This window comes from Ammospiza caudacuta, chromosome 1 (genome assembly GCF_027887145.1).
Source record: "Ammospiza caudacuta isolate bAmmCau1 chromosome 1, bAmmCau1.pri, whole genome shotgun sequence".
In the NCBI taxonomy this organism is placed as follows: domain Eukaryota; kingdom Metazoa; phylum Chordata; class Aves; order Passeriformes; family Passerellidae; genus Ammospiza; species Ammospiza caudacuta.
The window spans coordinates 37,697,080-37,717,548 of NC_080593.1; the positions used below are offsets into that span (position 1 = coordinate 37,697,080).

General features: G+C 45.5%; 2 protein-coding genes across 2 annotated transcripts in view; one reads left to right on the forward strand and one right to left on the reverse strand.

Moving 5' to 3' along the window:
* The window catches only part of PP2D1 (protein phosphatase 2C like domain containing 1), a 29,454-nt gene extending 20,039 nt beyond the window's left edge, over window positions 1-9,415 (reverse strand). Inside the window, 5 exon segments of the mRNA XM_058800312.1 lie at window positions 70-263; window positions 265-301; window positions 304-906; window positions 8,747-8,852; window positions 9,335-9,415. Of these exon segments, the coding sequence (XP_058656295.1) occupies window positions 70-263; window positions 265-301; window positions 304-906; window positions 8,747-8,852; window positions 9,335-9,415 (1,021 nt within the window).
* A 719-nt stretch (window positions 9,416-10,134) lies between these two features.
* KAT2B (lysine acetyltransferase 2B) overlaps window positions 10,135-20,469 on the forward strand; it is a 40,450-nt gene continuing 30,115 nt past the window's right edge. Inside the window, exons 1-2 of the mRNA XM_058820453.1 lie at window positions 10,135-10,359; window positions 19,101-19,227. Coding sequence (XP_058676436.1) covers window positions 10,135-10,359; window positions 19,101-19,227 — 352 coding nt within the window. The remainder of the gene's footprint in view (window positions 10,360-19,100; window positions 19,228-20,469) is intronic.

The window sequence follows — 20,469 nt, forward strand, 5'->3', positions numbered from 1 at the left end:
TTTTTTTTTTTTTTTTTTTTACTTAATTGGATGAAGGGAGGAAAAAATCCTGGTGTGGAATATACTTACCTGTAATAGCAATATGCAGTAGCCCAGCAACACCTTTGGCTGTCCTGGCTAATGGGCTGTGTGTGTTGTTTTCAGGATGTTTTCTTTCTTCTTCCCCAGTGCCATCCATCTCTTCTCTAGGAATTCTTTTTCCCGCTGAACCACCACTCCAGTGAACTTTGGAAACCTCATTCCTTCACAGCTGTAAAAATCTGCATTCTCCAAAAGGACTTAGCATACACTTTCACAATAGACTGGTCTTGGTCTCCTCATTGCTTGGTTCTTCTCTTTTTTTCCTGTAATCTGCCTTGATTAGTCTGGCAAAAAATTCTAGAATTTGCTCTTTGTCAGTTTTATTTTTGTGGGAGGAATCTATGTGAGAAAGCTGTTCAAGAAATAGAAGTGGAAGCTTTGCTACAATTGTTTCTGTAGCTGTCACACCGTGACAACCATCATGAATCTCCAGAAAGCATGTATCTGATCTACTTTCATGGTTGTCCAGCACAATAAACCTGTCTTCCATGTCTCTCTGCCATGTGGAATTTTTATCTTAGCAAATCAGGAATGCTTTTATTAAAGATTCATTTACTTTGTTAGAAGTACCAGGATTGTTGATATTGGCAAGATCACAAAATGGTGTGGGAGTGGGATTATCCACAAGGAATTCAAGTAAGTAATGAACCTTCTGCCTATGTGTCTCAGAGGATTTAGCGGTGTAGAATTTCGGGTACTGCAAGGACCTGACTCCAATCAGCACCAGCTTCTCTGCCTGTCCTCCAGGCAGAGCTTGTGGCTTCCCCCTGCCCCTGCACCTCCAGTTCTTCCACTGCAGCTCCTTGCTCCAGTCTCCCCCATCAGCTCAGTGTGTCTCACGTCACTGTGCACCCCCAGTGCTGTTCCAGGCCTGGCACCTGGTGCTGCAGAGCCTCTGAGCAAGGTGTTTCCTGACAGAGCCCTGGTGGCACAGAGGGACCTGTCTGAATTCACTACCTGCACATTGGCATGGCTCTACCTGGCATGGGCAAACTGGTGCTGCTTTCTAAATATTGTAACTTGCTCTGGTTTGGGCAAATTGACAAGAATGAAAAGAAGCACTGCTGATGCCATTTCAGCCAAATTGCCAAGTGGTAGTTTAAAACCTGACCGTCTTGGAGCTTCTCTAGAAAAAAACCCTTTTAGCTTAATACATTCAAAACAACATATTTTCCAAATCCTATTCTCAGGAACAACTGAGCCATTTTACCTAGAATTTTTTCCCAAGTGATTTCTGCTTCAGGCTTGGAAAATTTCAGTATGAACTGCTGCTTGCATAACATCCTCTCCCCCTAAACCAGCACGTGACGTACATGCACAGACACCATAACACAAAATCCTGACACCATGTGAGCAGCTAAGCTTGCCAGCCTATGCTTCATGTATCTACTAAGTATGAAAACACAGTGTTTATATTCAAATTCATTATGGGTTTTTTTGAGTATCTAGCATTTATGGATGAGAAAAATCAGAAAAAAATGCATGTGCTGTTGTATTCTCTGTTATGAGATTTCTGTTTCAGTTAATCTTTGTCAATTGCTGATAATTCATCACCAGGGCAAAGGAAGGTAGTTCAGCTGCAGTAGTACCCCACAGCCGCATTACAAGAGCAGCCCTTGGGAATTTCATTCTACTTCAACATCATTCCTTTACTGGGACTCTCTCTTTGCATTCCATACAGCCACACCTGACTAAACTATTTTGCACCTGCTTTCTCCTGCAGGATTTCAGCTAGGAAGTTTTTGGTTTGTTTTTTTTTTTTTTTTTTTTGATCTCACTACTGCTCTCCATCACTGGTGTGTATTATAAGGATTTCTGCAGTTTGTGTTTCAATGTGTGCCGCTTTTTTGTCATGGCAGCTAGATAAAATGTTAAAGTCAAAGCCCTAACCTCCTCCAGCTGAAATTAATCCTAATACATCTTAATGAATCAAGTGCCTCTGATCAGCTGAGTTAGATCAATTACAACATATCTTCTGCAAAGGCTGATATTAAGCAGAGCCACTTAAAAACCCCTTATGACAGTTTAGATAGCTTATCCTTTCAGAGGTGGCTTGCAGCAGGCTACAGCTCTCAATCTGCTGTAGGATCAGTTTATAGGAAAGTCTGTCTCTCTACAAGAGGTGAACATCAGACTCCTATGAAGATGCTGCACCTCTCCAGCAGGGAAAGGTAAGGAGGTGCGTGGGTAAAGCTGCTTGTGCAGATCCCTTTTCCTTTATTCTGCATAATTTGAATTTGAGGCAGAGATGTCACAAGACTTTTCAGTGCTTTCGTTACAATGATTCATTCAAGCCTGAGAAAAATTTGGACTAATGTATACAAAACACCAGGTAAGCTATCTTTTGTCAGTCTTTTAAATAGTAACCCATTTTATGTTTAGTGTATACAAAAGCCCCTTGGATTAGAGAAAGGAAATTGATAACTTTCAGCAAAATGTTAGTTTGATCTCAGCAAACTGAATTCTTAACACTCACTTATGTTATATGTTATATCACTTATGGAGATACAAACCCATGCATTTTACATGGGTTGTATCTCCATAAGTGGCTGTAAGTGCTAAGAAATCACATTTTCAAAGAACCAAAACAGTCCCATTAATTACAATGTGTAAATAACCAGGAGAATATACATAATAATTCATGTAGCAGGATAGGCTATAACTCTTTAGTTGCAATAACTTTACTTATAATTATTAAAAGGGCAGCCCTGATGTTAATTTTTTATGCTATGCATAAATTGCTGATGTTAATAGCTAAAAACCTTATAAAAATATAAAAAAAAATAAGCATTTGCTTTGCTGATCTCTACTGAAATAAAAAGATTAGTCTGTATGTCCTTCTCTCCTTGTATTTCTCTCATCAGGAACAAAAACAGACTGGGAGGTTTTATTGCTGTCAGGTTAAAGGATAACAATGAGATACTGACAGCACAATACAGCAAGCTAAGGCACTGCCAGCATCACAGTGAAAGATAAAATTCAGCTTTCTAGCTCACTGCAGTTTCCCTGTGCCTATTTAGGGAGCCAAAACCCAACACAGTTTAATGTTCTGAGATGAAAATAGAAGCAGATAAAAAGAAATTAGATATAGAAGAATGGGGAGTGAACCGCAGCTTGAGATTATGCATGTTTTCAAGGGCAAAAAAATTGTATTTACTGTGTGTCATAACAAAGAGCTTCCTGGTCAGTGCTTAGTCTGCCATACACTGGCCTGTCTAAAAGGGACAGGATGCAGAGCATGAGGTTCATATGGCAGATGATACCATTGTCTCAGTAAATCTCATATTTCTGGAAAACCTTTCTAGCTATGACACTCGCAGCTGCTTGCTGTTAATAAGGTAAGGCAAGATTATTTTCTGTTGCTGCAGTTTGGCACTACAACCATCATTTTTTTAATTACCAAAGATGGAAGATGTTCCTGAGCTTGGAGGATGGAGGATCTGAGCTGTATCTGAGCAGACAAGTCCCATATGCAGTTATCTCCCTTTGACACATGTTGTTCCTATCTCCACCCAGAGAGAGCTTCTTCCTCACTTCCCTTTGACACAGTCAGAACTTAGCTTGCACAATCTCCAGGCCTGAACTCCTTCCTCTCTTAGGTTTGGGGGTTTTATTATTTGCTACATACTTGTGGTCTTAGAAGATGGTGACTGTTGTTGATGCTGAAACCAGTGCTGGAAAGATGCCTGCCTGTGGGTGATGGGATGAGGCGGAGAAGGATGGCGGGATGTAAAATGGAGGTCATGGTCTCCCTGAGTTTCTCATCAAAATATTATCAGCTAGTACATATAAAAAAATTCTTGCTGAATGAGCACCAGCTTCCTTGCCTGTCTTTTCCTGCTTCCCTGATGTACTTATTTACTTATTGCTCATGTCTCCGGTAGCGTTTCCCTCTCAGTCGTCTCCTTCCCATGTGCCTGTGACACCAGGATGTGGCTTCATTGCATGTCACCTTCAGCACAGTTCCTGCAGCAGCTGGAAAACTGGAATGCATCACACCCACATGCAGCAACCATGGCAGAGACTCTCAGCATGGCCAGGACTGTCCCTGAGCTGCAGGGTTCCTGAGGCCACCAGCATGTGTCAAGGAGCCACCCAGGGTGGGCAGTGAGGCATTGGCACTGGTCTGGTGCAGTGTGGCTGCGCTGTGCAGCTCATGCCCTGCTCACAGCTGCAGCCAGCCTCTGCTGGGGGTGCTGCCTTAGCATGTCCCAGGTCCACGTGGTCATCTTTGGCCAAAGCAGCAAAGACCAAATATCTTCTGTGAAAACCCGTACAAAGCCTTCCCTAAACTCATATAAGGCCTCTGAAAAAGTCTTCACCTGAAAAAACAAACTCATTTGCTAACCCAGGAGCCATGCCCTATACCTTCCATTATTTTTTTTATCAGAACTGATCCTGTCATTCTCTAAAACCATCCACAGAGGGAATGGTGCAGAAGGAGCAAGACATCTTCTCCCAAGTGAGTCAACTTGGGTGTGCATGTATAGCCTACTTACTGCATCCCCAGAAGCAGTGATGCAGCTTCAAGAAAGTCTAGTTATGATAGGTGTGGGAAGAGATAAAGGCAAACTTGTGAGTCACAGGAGAATGCCAAGGGCAGAGCCTGCATTCGGGACTCGGAATCCTGTACTCCCACCTGTAAACCTGATAATAGGTAAGAAAGAAGGAAGTGATTGATAATTAAAATAATTATGGAATAAATTAAGATAATTAGTCTCCTTATTGATCTCCTAAAGTGTTGTCCAAAACTGGAATCCCGGGATTCCAGGCCCTCTGGTTTTGTGCCACCCTATAAAATAAGAGTCCCCATCATTAGCTCTTCTTGGGCAAGAGTTCTAATCTGTGACACTGTCCACTTGTGCAGAGCTGCAGCTCCTCAGCTGAGAGGAAGCATCAAAATGGGAAATGGGAGTAGTGAAACAACGACAAACCAGCTCTTTCTACACTCCAGATATTTTGCAGCTCTTCCTCATAGATGGGTCAGTCTCAGTGAGGCAGAAGTAGCAGTTTGCTATTCCCCAAGGGCCTGTGTGGGGCAGAGAGGCTGTGAAACAACGAGTGAGGATGGTGAGCCTGCAAGCCTTGGCACAGGAGGTGAGGGATGTGAGGGTTTGGGGACCCACAAAGAAAGCTGTGGCAGAAGGTAGAAGATGGGTGGTGATAACATAACTTTGCCTTCTGCAGTCCCAGTGACATCCTGCCTCCCTCACCCCACAGATCCCATCTGGGGTTGGTGCTGTACCCCTGGGGTTCCTCTGCATTTGTCAGCTGTACACAGCACTGTTACAGTCAGTCCAAATGGAAGTTTTTAGCCTGTCTAGTTTCTGCTTCTTGGCTGAGGGGTTGGCAGTGATACCTGTGGTTGCCTGTCAAGTTCCTGGAAAATCCAGGATTTCCAGGTGGTCCCCCACACAGATATGTGGAAGGCTCATGACTGAGTTTGCACAAGTAGATGTGCTTAGGCCACTGAAACTTCATCTTACAGAAATAATGTCAGTGTTGTACCAAGGGTTCTGGCTGGCACCTGGAGAAAGGAGAAAGGAGGCCCTTTCTGTCCCATCCCTGCCAGCAGTGCCTGGGCCAGTCTCCCAGGGGTATTTCAGGCTTCCAGCACCAAATGACCTGCCCTACATGGCACAAGCAGTCAAAATGCACCCAGTGGAGTCCCAGAGGTTTGCAGGGATCTCCACCATGAATTAAAGAATTAAGAGAGAACATAAAAATGCATTAGAGAAAGGAATAAACAAAAGAATTGTGAGGAGTCAAAGAGAAGGTAAGGGAAAAATAAGTGTTACATCCCATGTTTGCGAGAAGAGATCCAGAGCTCTACTACCACAAAATAATACACTGTAAGCCTATGCAGTGACTGCTGATGGCTAAATAACTTCAACAAACATCTTCTGGACATCACACACACAGCTGAAATGGTGCAAAGGCAGGAGTGACTCCAGCCTTTAGCTTTCTCACTTGGTTTGGATTAAATCAAAACTCTGCAGTCAAGAAGAGCATCCTCTGGGTAAGAAGCACATAAAAACTGCTAAATGGTCCATCACTAAAAAGAAATTTCTGTGACTGGAGCAGCCATGGGTGTTGCAAATGACATTTTATCCATTTATTTTTCTGCATTTTTTCCTTTAGAAACTGGGTAATTGGGGTGTGAGGTTTCCTACCAGAGCAAAAACCTGATGGGAAGGTCTGTGCTGTTGGAATCACATGTGAGCACCATGGGAAGCTGACGAGATGCTAGAGGCAGCCTAATGAGCAAAACTTTACTATTGTTAATACTTCCAGTGATTCATAAATTATTGATAGCACTCCTGAATGCCTGCTGGCCAGGAGGGAGGCCACTTCACCCACAAGGAATGCACTAATGAAAGGACACTATAGGATTTCATACTCAGTTCCCTGGAAGAGCAATTCTTTTCCTAATGGAATTGAATGGCAAGAGTAAAAACAGGTGGGAGCACTGGAAGAAAATCTCTCTTGAACTAAAGGAGGGAGACAAGGCTGGGTTGGGCATGCTGGATCTGACTGGGCTGTCAGACAGGGATGAGGGTTAAGGGTAGACTCCCAGAGCTCAGCTGTGGGCTGAGTGGTCCCTGTCAGAGCAGTAGCATTCAGCATTAGGCTGCTATTAACTGAGTCATTCTTTAATTTATGGGAGCAAGATAGGCCCCAAAAGCCCCAAATGACAACTTGGTAATAACCAGGAGTCCGGCACACCCTGAACTGTATTTTGATTTCCTCTTTTGTGACTCAAGAATGCAGCTGCCTCCTTTGCCTCCTTGGAATAATAGTAACACGCAGGCTCTTGCATTTAAGCCTGTCAGGTGTTCACGGTGAATTCAGGCAGGAGCAACAAATGTGAAATGCATGTCTGACCTGCAGGGAGCATGGGCTCTGGGCAGGGATCTGCTCGGGGCTATCAGCAGCCTGAGTGAGACCTGAGACCCACATGAGCTGGCACCTGTGTCTCACCCGGCTCCTGGCTTCCCTAGTTTGATGCAGACGAGTAGCATTCCTGAAGTCACCTGGCCACGAGTAGCATTCCTGAAGTCACCTGGCCACGCACCTGGGCTTGTGAGCTGAGCACCACAGGCAGGATCATCTGCTCCCACCTGGGCTTCCTCAACTCGGGTTTCAGAGTCAGCTCCACTTGTGCAAACCCACTGACATGCCCCAAAGGACACAAACTGAAAACTGTGGTGAGGGTTTTTCAGACAATACTGTGAGTTTGAATCTAATTTAATATATTCATGTTTAATGACGAAAACCAAGCAACAGAGGGGTTACGTGGTGCTCAGATTTATGCATGCATTATAATTAGAAAATTAGTACGTGCTGCACTTCTGAATTCAGCCAACAGAAGAAACCAGCTTGGATATATGCAACAATGACATGAGTCCACTCCTATCTCAAAGCATAAGGGGTTTGTTTTTTGTCTTTTCGCTCCTTAGTCTTGTTAAAATTTTAAATGTATTATTTTTCTTTTCACTACAGGAGTTTCAGACAAAGTAAAGCTTTTTTTCATTTTGTTTTTAACAACATATTTGCACAAAGTTAGAATGTGAGCAATGATCAGGCTTAATGTTAAAAAAAAGAAAGGGGAAAACTTACCTATTCACAGTTAGAGTGGTTTCTTTCTAAGCAGCTTCTAGCAGGCAGCAGTTCTGCAAGTGTGGTGAAATTAGTGTTTATAAATGTTACTATAGTAACTGTATCTGTAGCCACAAGCTGGTAGACTTACATTTCTGGTTATCTGGCGAGCATCAAGGTAGAATGGAAAAAAAGAGACATGGCAAAAAAGGCAGCCATTCTCTTGAGGATTCAATAAGGAACTGCAGTAAAATTATTTGCTTCCTGACAACTTTCATCTTTGATTTTACTTTAATGGAAGTAATAAGTTTTGAGGCTTTTAAGGTTCCTAAAGAATAATGTTGTTCACCTAGGCTGTGATCCTGTGAGCATTCACCTGTGCAGTTTCAGACATAAATGCCCACCGAGTGGCCTCGATGCACATCGGTGGAGTTATTCATCTGTGCGAAAGCAGTAAATGTATTTTCAGTACCAAAACTGTAATTCATTACAGGCAAGTGTGCAAACTTAATGCTGGTTTAATATCACTATTACCTGGTTAAAGGAGAACCTGGTGTTTGGGGGAAAAAAAAACAAAAAAGGAAAAACATACAGGGGCATGTAAAGGTACATAACTCCCAGGATAACTAGGAGTCGATGTTCAGGCGGGAATATTAAGTGGTCCATTGCAGCCAGCTTGTTGTTCCAGATGTGCTCTTTGCTCGTAACATTTGCTCTGCCGAGGAGGAGTCGTGGGAAAGCTGAAAGCGAAACTAAGCAAGAACAGTTTCATTTTCAAGTCCCAAAGAAGAAACCTAACAGGCATAAAGAAAATGCAAGCAAAGAGCTTCTTAGGGGCCGCTAATATACACCGGCTATTTGTTATTTTAAAACGTGATTCGGACACTTACAACAAAAATTTAAAAATAAAAGACGAAGACAATTCTCTCCTAAATTACAGAGAAACTGGATTTTCGTATCACGTTTAATTTCCTATTAATCTTGAGGCTGCTGCCTCCAAGGGCAGCGGCTCCTCCACCTTAACCAGTCCGTCTTAAAGCGGCGGGGATGGCAGCAGCCATCTTACGGGTCGCTGTCACCGCTGCGGGAAGCCCGAAGCCCGCCCGGCTGCTCCCGCACTGCCCGGGTACCCCGGCTCGGATGGCAGCGCTGACCCCATCCCCATCAACACCCTGCCCGTTTTAAAACCTCACCTCAAAATAAAAATATAAATAAGCAAATAGAGAAAACCAACAGATCTCCCTGCTTCATTAAATGCTTCATTTTATTCCATTCTGGATTCCTGTAATTTCGTGAATATGCCAACTCGCTGTGTAACACCACGCTTGAAAATATCCCCAGGAGCTGCGAAGGGAAGAAGGACGCCGCAGGGTTTTGTCATCCACCCTTCCCCCCAAGTATTACTTCGCACAAACCTAGAGTTATTTTTGCTTTCCCCATGCAAGCTGCCAAGGCCCTGTGCCTGCAAAGCCCTCTCTGTGCGCTGGGACTTCCCTCCAAACTCACTCTGCTTTTTTGATAGTTTAGCTTCACACATCAAAGAACCGTAAATCCCACGCAAACGCCCAGCCTCAATGCCAACCCTTCAAACCGGGTGCCGTAGTACGGAATTGCCATTTGTGGTTTCTCACGGCTCAACCACGGTTTTACATACGTGCAGCGGGGCAGAACCGCCTCGCAGCCGGTGCACTTGCTGCTGTGCACGGAGTGCGCTCGCTCTCTGGAGCAGGGCCATTTCCTTAATTTAACTTTCAATTAAAGGGTAATCCCTTTAAGGTATAAACTGACCCGCTCTCAACACTTGTTTCTGGACACAACAAAAAACCAAGCCCCAGAACCGTGACACGAGAAGCTGATCTGAGTTTTTGAATTAGCCAGTGTTTGAAACTGACCCGTACTTTCACATTCAATTAGAAATGATCTGGGGAAGAAGACGGAACCCTTCAAGGGTGGCCGCAGAGGACGCAGTGTGGGAAGGCAATGGTTAAGCCAAACAAAGTAGCGGCGCTCCGAGGGGCCACGGCGGCTGCGGCAGCACCGCGGGCTCGCCGGGGTTCGGGACCGTGCGACACCGCCAGCGATGCCGCCTCTTTTCAGGGCAACTTTCCGCGCAGCCTCCGGGAGGGCCGGGATGGCTCGGTAGCGGCTCCGCACGCCGCGGGTGCCGCCGCCCTTCCCGCGGGGGCGCCGCCCGCCCGCGCAGCCCCCGCGCAGTGAGCAGGGAGGGCGGGCGGGAGGCGAGCGCGCCCTTGCGGTGCGCAGCGGCGGGAGGCGGGTGCCGGCCCCCACCCCCGCCGGCGGGGCAGGAGCCGCCCGCGGAGCGGCGGGTCCCTCCTCCCGCCCCCCCGGGAGCAGCCGCCGCCGGCGGAGCGGCGAAGGGGAGGGTCCAGGGCCGGGCGCTCCGCGCCGCGCCGGCGGGCCGGACGGACGGGCGGCTGCCGCCGCGCCGCGGGCATGGCGGAGCCTGGCGGCGGCGGCGGGGCCGGGGCGGCGGGCGGCGGCGGGCCGCAGCAGGGCTCCCCGGCCGCCGCGGGGGTGGCCGCCGGGGGGCCGGTCCGCAGCGCCGCCGAGAACCCCGGCGGGGCTGGCTCGGCGCGCACCGCGGGGAAGAAGGCGCAGCTGCGCGCCGCGCCGCGGGCCAAGAAGCTGGAGAAGCTGGGCGTCTACTCCGCTTGCAAGGTACCCGGCCGGGCGGCCGCGGGAGCCCCCCCGCCCACGGAGGGTGGGGATTGACGGGAGGGGAGGGAGGAGGTGGTGGGGAAGGGCCGTGCCCTGCCGGGGGCGGGGGCGGCCCGGCTGCCGCCCGGCGCTACCCGAGGAAGTGGTGGCTACGGCGGTGCCGGTGGATCCTGCTCCCCCCGGAGCTTTCCGGCCGGTGGCCGCAAAAATTAAACCCGTGCGCACCGAATACGGGACCGCGCGGGTAGCGCCGCCTCCGTCCCTCCCGCTGCCCGTCCCGCTGCCCGTCGCTCCGGCCGTCCCTCCGCGGGAGGCGGCGGCGGGCGGGGCGGCTCCCGGTGCCGGCGGTGAGCGCTGGGTGAGCGGCGCTGCTGCAGCGCTCTCCGCGTAAACATCCCGGGAGGGGAGCGCCGCTTCTCTGCTCCGCCCGCAGGTCCCGGCCCCGGGCAGGGGCTGCTCCAGCCCGCCCTGGCCGCGGTCTCGCAGCGCGGAGCTGTTGTCACCGCTGAAGCCGCTGCTCCGGGCGGGAGCTGCCACTGTCGCTGGCAGAGGGGCGAAGGAGCGCGGCCTCCGCGCTTGGGAAAGTTGTGTCCCCGGCGGTCACGTAGCGCCGGGTCGGTGTGTGGTGCCCGAGCGCACGGCGGGTCCCCTGTCCGCCTGTACCCTGCCCCAGCGGGGCTCTCTGCTCCGTGTCTGCCGGCGCTCGCGTTCAGGAGTGCTGCTCCTGGTTTCCCATCACAAGCACTTTCTGTCCACCTGCGATTTTCTTCTTGGTGGGATAAGCAGGACTCGCCTGTTTATTATAGAGGGAGGGAGCTGGGTCAGAGCTGTCGCTCCCGCCTCTAGAGCTCAGGCCGCGGGCATTGTCGCCTGTGCTCAGAGCACGGGCCGCTGGCTGCGCTGCTGCTGTCAAGGCAATTTGTGGATGCACAGCGGGGCTGACATATTTAGATTGGCAGTGCTGATGTCAGATCCCCTAGTAACGCTTTCAGCTTTGAGAGTAGCTGTTTGTGAAAAAAGTGCATCTTATTTTCTCTGTTCTCCTACTTCGGCAGGTGTTAAGTGAAAGGCCAAGCTGACAAACGAGACGAGGCATCATTGCACCACGCTGGCTGGCGTGCGAGGAGATTTAGCTGTAGGCAGAGGGCATGGCGCAGTGCTGCCATGGGAGGGCAAATTACGGCAGCCACACATTGCAATGCCTTAGCTGTTCCCACATGTGCAGGCACCCACACTTCAGCTTTGCAGCATGCACGGGACAGTGTGAGATTACACCGGTGCCAATAAGGTTAAAGAGCAGCTGCTGTACTTGAACTTTGCAGCACTAACTGTGGGCAGAACGATATGGCTTGAAGCTTTCCCAGTGATAATTCCCCTTTGCACCCCCATATTTTAATGTTACCAACACTTGCCAATAAATGAAGCTGGTTGTGAAGTGGGTAAATTTTTCGTGGGCTGTTAAAGAAGTGTGTGTGTGTGTATTTAAATTGTTTTTTTCTTCCTTGGTTGGTGCTTTTTTTTAAAGTTTTCCTCTGATGCACCTCCAGAAGATGTTTTTGAGGGTAAAAGCCTTCTCCTGTAGTGCTCTGCCCCTCAGAGGTTGCTGTGCTATAGAGAAGCCTTGTCTCCTCTGAAACTCTTTGCTTTTTTGGGGGCTCACCAGCCTCTCTCTTGCAGGTGCTTTGTGGTAAGCACCATTTGGAGGGGAGGAGGGCACACTCTGGGCTGCTGGCAGCTCCTCTTTCCCTCTTGCAGGACTCTGGTGCCAGGGTACAGAGCAGGAACAGTTCCTGTTGTCAGTGCTCTGCTGCGTGTCCTTGCTGGCCCTTGTCTGTGACAAATCTTGGATGTGTGTCTTGGTACTGATAAATGGAGCAGGACCCATGGTCAGGGGGCTTCCCTCCTGCCAGGATGTAGGCACAGTTCCAGCACTAAACACTGCACTGTGTTCAGGTTAAAATTGCTGTTTGACTTCTCTACAGTGGCATCTACATACTCATAGCAAAAACAAGTAAGCAGGCTGGAAGCTTCTTGCAAGCTTCTATGAGATAAGGTGGGAAGGATGGTGCACGGTGGAAGAACGTTTTATTTTTTCTCCTGAGCACCTGGCAGGCGCTTCAGAAGGACACATTTGGGCTTGTAACATTGCTGGAAACTGTAGCCTGGAGAAGCTGGTTTGCCAGCTGTAGCAGTGCAGTATGTAACTTTAAACTTTTTCTTACTTTGGGTTGCAACTTCTCTTTCATTGATTTTGCATTTGTGTGTGTGAGTGCAAAAGAGTGAGAGGAGGCAAACACTCACACCATCTCCAAAGGGGACATCTGTTCTCATTCAACTAGTGACTGTACATGGATCTTATGTAAATCTACATGGAGCTGTGCAAGTTGGAGTGCTAAAATATGTAACAGCATCCTTAACGCCAGTCACCTTCTCCCACAGGAGTTTCATTGCAAAATTCAGCACGCAGAATTCATTAGGAGCTCAGCCTCAGGCATGTTTGGAGTAACAGCCAGGGAGCACCTGTCTGCTAGGGATAAAGTCAGAGCACAAGCAGGTGGAGAGGTCAGTGACAGTGCAGAGGGTGAGACTCAGAGCAGAAATGCTGAGCAAAGAGTAAAAGGCGCTGCTCTGGAGCAGGGTGCTTGGTCCTCAGGAAGGATCTCCTGGTCCCTTTCTACAACCCACCCCTTTTCATCATGGGAAACATGGATAAAGACTGCTGGTAAACACATACTTGGTGTGCGCATATCCTGAGCAGAATGAGCCTGAAATTTAGGGAGCTGAGACTATACAAATGTGGAGTTTGGGTTTTTTCCTGATAAAAGAACTGGACCAGGAGAGTTGTAGCTGTTGGGCTGCTCCACTTGTCTTGCTCCTGTGTGAGAAAAGTCTGGGTGGAAGGCACAGAACAGGCTCTTCTTATAAAAAACCTTCTTAACAGCCTGAGTCTGAAGGAGGAGGGTGGCATTCTGAACAAGATATATGAAAGGAGTTGGTACAGTTTTCATGACTTTTGGAGGTACACAGTAGTGCTGTGTGCTGTGAGGGGTTTTGTATTTGGCACTTGCTGTGTCTGTTGTGTATGAATGGCTGCATACATCGTTTTGGTTTTGTCCACTGTGAAATTGAGCATTAGGCATGTGAGCTTGCAGCATTTTATATAAAAGCAGCACTGTGTGACTTACACACATAAATATATTTAATGAAGATGTAGGAGGAAGCCTCCTCTGCATTTTTTCCCCCCTATTGGTTTACAATATGTGAAAATACAACTCTCCTGTCTCACTGGGAGCTTTTTTTTTGTAAACAAGGTGAAATATGAACTATTTTAGTACACCAAGTTTTCTGTAAACTAGTTTAGTTTTCATTATACATGTCTTACAGTAATGCCTTGGTGTTTACAGATATAATTAGAACCCAGTAGTCTAAAGCACGTGCACAAAGAATAATGCCTCCTTGAAGAAAACCTTTTTGCTTTAGATAAGCACAGTAGACAGAGTGAGAAGGGCTATGGTGAGATGACTTGGCCAAGGCCCTGCAGCAGGTGAGCAATGGGCAGATGTGGAAGTACAATCCCAGCCCCAGGCTCCAGACCAGCTGCTGATCCTTTCTGGAAGCATTTCTTCATTTCTTCCCACTTCTCATTCTAGAATGGCCTCTAGTTTTCCCACACATAAAAAAAAAAAAAAAAAAAAAAAAAAAGTTCATAAGGTAAACTTGTACCACCTTTTCCATAAGAAAATATTTTATTTCCTGATTTTTATAAGGCAGATTAAGAGGAGGCCAATTTGGCCACATTACTGCTGGGTTTTTTATACTGAGAGTACAGCTCCTTGAAGCTCAACTTGAAATGTGTTGTTTTCTGCAGAAGTGTTTAGGAGACAAAGAAGTCATCTAAAGCTTTCTTATCACTCTCATTGTGGAGTGAATCTGTTTTATAATGTCTTACAGGGCCAATTAAAGCATCTTCTTTAAATAGGAAATTACCATTAACTTTACAAGCTAGGAACTTGTTGCTTATTATTAATAAAAGCTTTATATGGTAGCCTACTTCTCTTCTGTAATGATTTAAGGAAAGTACAGGGAATAAAATAATTGGATCAATCAATAAATTAAGAATGTGCCCTTTAAGCTGCCCATTAAACTCCTTATTTTGTATTGTTTAAGTTAAATGGGTCAGCTAATTTCCTGATTCATATGAGTGGCTTTTTGAGTAGTGTCCAGCTGCCTGCTTCTTGGGTACTGGACATATGAGTAGGAAAAATATATTATTTAAATTCATCAGTGTGTTTATTATAATTTATGTGATACTCTTTGATAAAGTTATCATTTTGAGCTTGCTGCCAGCACGAAAAAGCTTATAGGGTATTTCACTCAGCTTTTGTGTTGGGAGGAAGATGTTTTCTAGAGCAATTATACTTGCTGGAAATAGAGAAGATCTGTAATGTTTGTGCATAATCTGTTGAGCCTGTTTTGCATCTCAATTACCAAACAGGGTAACCTGTATGATTTTTAGCTGGAAAGAAAAATCCTGCACAACAGCTATTTGAAGCTCAGATTTGGAATTGTTGGGGTCTTTTTCCTTATAATTAAGTTAGCTTGAAGTTTGCGCATTCACTATCCAAAAGGGGGAGGGATATTTTACTCAATAGGTTATTGTAACTTTCATATTTATTCTTATTTGCAGAGCTGAAATTCATCTAAAAGGGGCTGAGATATGTACAATATTGTAACTTTCAGGTGCTTCCTTTTTTAATACAGTACTGACAGTTTGTGTTAAAATGTGCTGTGTTTTTTCATGGTCTATTCCTATCAGTGCATTCTTATTCAATATTCTAAGGGAAATGATCACTTTAGTTTTCCTAGAGATATAGTTTTCACTGCCCAGAGCTACTGGACAGTTTGATTTCTCCCATTGTAACACTCCACCAAACATGGAAGGAGTTAAAAAGAAAATTGAAATTGTGTCACGCAGTGCAAAATGTACATAATTTCTGCATTTTTTTTTGCTTGTTTTGTGGTTGGCTTCTTTTGTTTGTTTGTTTGCGGGGGGGGGGAAGGCAATAGCATGTAGTTGTTGTGTTTTGTTTTATTGCACTCCTCCAATTTAATTAAAAACCACCAATGAAGGTGTGGTGTTCATGATCATGCAAAGAGGATGGTCATTATTTTTCAGGCCTCATTAGGGCACAAGTTCTACAGGGGATTTATCAGAGCTCTGCAGATGTCCCAGAAACCAGGGCTTCAAGGAGTGGATGTGCTACTGCAAATACTTTTCCTTCCTTCCCTCAAAACTGTTTTGATCTTACATTAAGTTTTTGCAGAGGTGAAGTCATACTTTATTTTCTAATGAAAAGCAGATGAGTGACATTAAAAAAAAAAAAAAAGGAAGAAAGTAAAAAGCTGAAGATAGTCAAAGAAAGGATTGAATGAGCAAAATGCTGTGGAACATTTAAAACAACTCAGCAATTTAAGCCACTGAGGAATGCACATTGCATATTCACTGCAAAATACTTGCACTGTCAACATCTACAATAAATGCTAAGTTTTAAAGAGGACCTTTTTAGGTTCTGTTTTGCCTTGGTTAACAGAACATTAATGCTGATTCTGGTATTTTATTGAGATTAACCAAAAAAACCCCACCCTAGTGGTTGATTGGTTAAGGTCTCAAGAATAATTTGAACAATACCAATTAACAGCTGTTGCAAAAAGATCTGTAGGGGAAATACCAGCAAGAGCAGAAAAAAATTTGTCATCGAGCATGCTGGTTTTGTTCTTCTGTGGGTGGGTTGATATTTATTTTTGTCAGTTTAACTGAGCTGTTATCACGATTCGTGCATCTGTTTGCATCTTTGCTGTTAATTATGGTGTGGCACTAAAGTTTGCATAGTTACTCACTGTTTATGGTTTTTTGGCTTGATAGTAAACATTGTTTGGTGAGCTTCTGTGACATACTGCTTCCGCTCAGAGGAAAAAATAATCTCAAAAAGCTTGTGCCTATTTTTAAGAGGGAGCTCTGGATATGCTTCATTGTGGCATGATTTAAGGCAATAAATAATAAGCATGGTGATATGTCAGTAATTTACAGCGCTGAACATTTGTCCAGACAGCTGCATGGGAAGGGTCAAATCTTACTTCCCTAAAACAATATTCAATCTTTTTTTTTGTTTGACAACTCCTTCAAAATTGTTCCTTGCATTTTCTTTGTCAATAATCTCATATTCAGACTTTTTTTGTTGACAGTTTCTGTAGCCTTATGTTAAATGCAAAAACTTTCATGGGAACATTGCCTTTCTCACAAAACAAATGTGCACAGTTTATTTGGCATTGGTTTTGCATTGGAAGCTAGTTGAAAATTAGGGGTTTGTGTCATCTCCCAGGTGTCCAGAGTCCTTGCAGTGGGGCAGTTTGTGCTTCACAGGTATCCCCCAATCTCTGATCCCTCAAGTCCATTTAGCTTGGAGGGCCTGCAGGGTTGGATGCAAACACAACTGGCTCAATGCCTGTGAAACTGCAAGAGACGGCTTCTGCCATAAAATTACACTTCAGTTCTCTGCCAATCACATTACTCACAGAAAACACGATAGGAAAAGAACATAAACTTCACCATAAATCTTCTCAGATTGCGTTTTATGAGACTTAGAAAAAAAAATTTGTTTTCATCTTCCCCTCATTTCATCCTGAAGCCTCGCTGATTTCACTTTATAAATGCACGGGTTGGCAGGCGGTGTGCACCCACTCAGGGAGTTTGGAGAGCCAGGAGGTTCAGGCCATGCAGGCTGTCCCTTTTTCAAGGGAAATAATGCAGAGATGGTTTTGCTGGGCACTTGCAGGTGGATCTCTGAGTCACCCCGGTGCCGGCAGAAAACTCACAGCCCTTGGTGCCAGCCAGACTGCCCCAGGACAGGCCGTGGCACCCAGGGCCAGGAGCCCAGCTGGGTAAATGCTTAAGCCTCAGAGATGGTAAAAACATCATGTGGTGCTCAGCAAACTGCAGGCAGCAGTTTTCTTGGTTCTCAGGTTACTGAATATTGAAACGAGTTTAAAAGAACAATTTATCAGCCATTTACAAAGCTGTCAGTGCTAGGAGCTGTCAAGCTGTGATCCTTTCTGCTTCTCCTGTGTTCTTCTTCCTTAGGTAGGATGAGATTTGGAAACTTAAAAGGAAAATGAAATAGGTTCCTGAAATAGGTCACACTAAATGCATGCAGAATCAGTTTTGAAAAATGATACATTAGTGCTGCATATATTACCATCACAATTTTTCCTACTAAGATTGTTTCAGCCATAAATATTATGCAGCAATTGGCATACTTTCCTCACTGAGGTCTCGGCAGTGCAGTTTCATGAGTATCTTTTTACAACCTGGTGCACAGATATCTCTGAAGAGTAGAAAAGCAGGCTTTCTTTCCAATTAGATCTTCAAATAGGAGTACTAATGATGTTAGAATAACCAAGTTCTTTTGGGTGTGCAAGAAGAAAATCCCCTCCTGTGAAGCTGCTCTTTAAATAACTGGAATTGGTACTTTGATCTTCTGAATGATTTGAGACACGATTACCGAAGTCACAACCTCTCCCTTCGTGGTCTTCCCTTTGAGCTGCATTCTCTTGCTGGTTGTTTCACACTCAGTGAGTGTAAGTAAACTTCCTAGGGAAAGCAGCAGGTTGCAGTGGAAGTGTCACTGTCTTTGGCATCTGTTGCTTCAGTAGCCAAGCATTCCTTGCCTTAAACAGCCTTCTCCAATAGTGCATTTATTGCTTGGCTATTTCAGCATTAGTTAGCCCTGCCTGGGTTGACATGGGCTTGGTTTCAGCTGTGTGAGATTCCTTGGTGCCAGTGCAGCTGATGAGGCAGTGACAAACATGCTGCCTGTTGGGTGACCTGTTTATGTTTAAATAATTAAATCTGTCTCGGTGGCAGTGATATAAATGAGAGCAAGCTCCTGGTACTAAGCAATTTCAGCTTTTATTATATGAAAAATAAAGGCCTAAAGCAAGGGGGCCCGCAGGCCAAGCAGGAGCGGTCCCGTTGAGGATGCTGCAGCGCCGGCGCCTGGGTTCTGTCTTGAGCAGCGATGTCCCCGATGTCCCAGGTGGAGCGGCACTGGGTCACAAGCCCCTTTTTATCCTGTTTTATGTCGCTTTGGATCGGTTTCTTTTTGGATTCTTCATTTGCATGAAGGTTTAAGGTGCTTGATTGGCCCATTACAGTTCTGTCCAGGCTGGCTCGTTTCACTTGGGGGTGGTGCACTTTTGTTCGGTGTATGATGGTACGTTGAGTGCCCTATGTCTTAAAAGTACTCTTTTAACCCCTTTTACAATATAATAGCCAAACTAACAGAACATGCTAATGATCTATCAGTGATTTTACAGCAGTTTCTAACCTATCTTTAACAGCAGGATCTGCAAATGTTAGTTTACTAGTAAATATTTGAATACTTTTTTCAGTGGAGTGAGGGCTGTCTGTAAAAGAGCTGGGCAGGGTTGGTTATGAATTCTGTGTTAATTGCTCTGTTTGGGGTACTATTCTGTTTCTGATAATTTCCAGAAAAGAAGGAAATAAGTAATGTGGTAGATAAAAATGCTAATTAAACAACAGCAAAACTCCCCCAGTCCTCTCTTCTCATCCTCCCCCTCCAAAAAAAAAATTTAAAAAAAAATTATTGCTTTTGAAATAACACAGTTCCAGCAAGTTCCTGTGTTCTGTGGCATTGATCGATATCCCTTTGCTTTGATTTCAGGCTGAGGAGTCCTGTAAATGCAATGGCTGGAAGAACCCGAACCCGCCTCCCACGCCGCCGCGGGCCGAGCTGCAGCAGGCAGCGGTGAGCCTGGCCGAGCCCTGCCGCAGCTGCAGCCACGCGCTGGGTGAGCTGCTTCTTCTTCTTCTTCTTCTTCTTCTTCCTCCTCCTCCTCCTCTTCCCGCGCTCCGGGCACCTGAGCCCCAACATTTCATGTCAAGGCCTAGAAATGGGAGTTACAATTAAGCGTAAATGTCAATAGCTTCGATTGGAATATGTTCGATATTTTAAAAATATGGTTAATGTGGAAATAATCCTAAAGTTAGTTTTAAAGAAATACAGCTAAGTTGCAACTCCTAACCTTCAAAAGTTGTTGAAGTGCAAAAGCACCATTAAGCTACCTGCCACAATTTTAATACTTTGTGTTACATATGCCTTAACCTTACACAGCTCTATCTGCCTTTGTTACAAGGTGAATGACTCTTTCCTGTAGGCTGTATTATGTTTCCTTACTTTAGAACAAAGTATAAAATATTCTTGAGCATCACTAAAATAGGTAATCCTACCTGCAAAAAGAGCTGTGTCTTTTCTGAGTCACAGAAAATAAAACTAGGTTTGTACATCTTAGCCTGGTCTGAGTTATTGTGCAGACAGCTTGCAAATCTTGGAAGTAACTGCTCAAAGTCCACTGTTAAGTGCTGTTGTGGTTTTTGGTTTTGTTTTTCAGACTTAGAATAAATAACAATTTGTTACCCACATAGCCTGAAAAACAGTGCTGAATCACTGTATTATTATTTTAAGAATTTATACTTATCCAAAATAAAAGCTGACGGCTGTTTCTGCATATATCAGAATCACAGTTTGAGTTGGGAGGGACCTTTTAATGATCATGTAGTCCAGCCCCTCTAGAGTCAGCAGGGATACTTTCTGTTAGATCACATTGCTCTGAGCCCCAGCCAGCTCTAACTTGGATGTTTCCAGGGATGGGGCATCCATCACCTCTCTGGGCTACTTGTTCTGGTATTCCACGACCCTCAAAGTAAAAAAAAACCTTTTTCTGAAATCTAATCTGAACCACTCTAAAGCCACCACCCCTTGTTCTGTCACTACATGTCCTTGGAAAAGACCCCCTTTGGCTTTCTTGGGGCCACCTCTGGGTCCTGGAAGGCTCCCTTAAGATCTCCCTGGAGCCTTCTCCAGTCTGAACAACCCCACACTCTCAGCCTGACTTCATAGGAGAGGTGCTCCAGCCCTCAGATCACCTTCATTGCCCTCCTCTCAACTTGCTCCGTCATAGATCCACATCCTTCTTAGCAAACACAGAATAAAAATTCAGCTAAAATAAAATTCAGAACTAATTTGAAAGAAC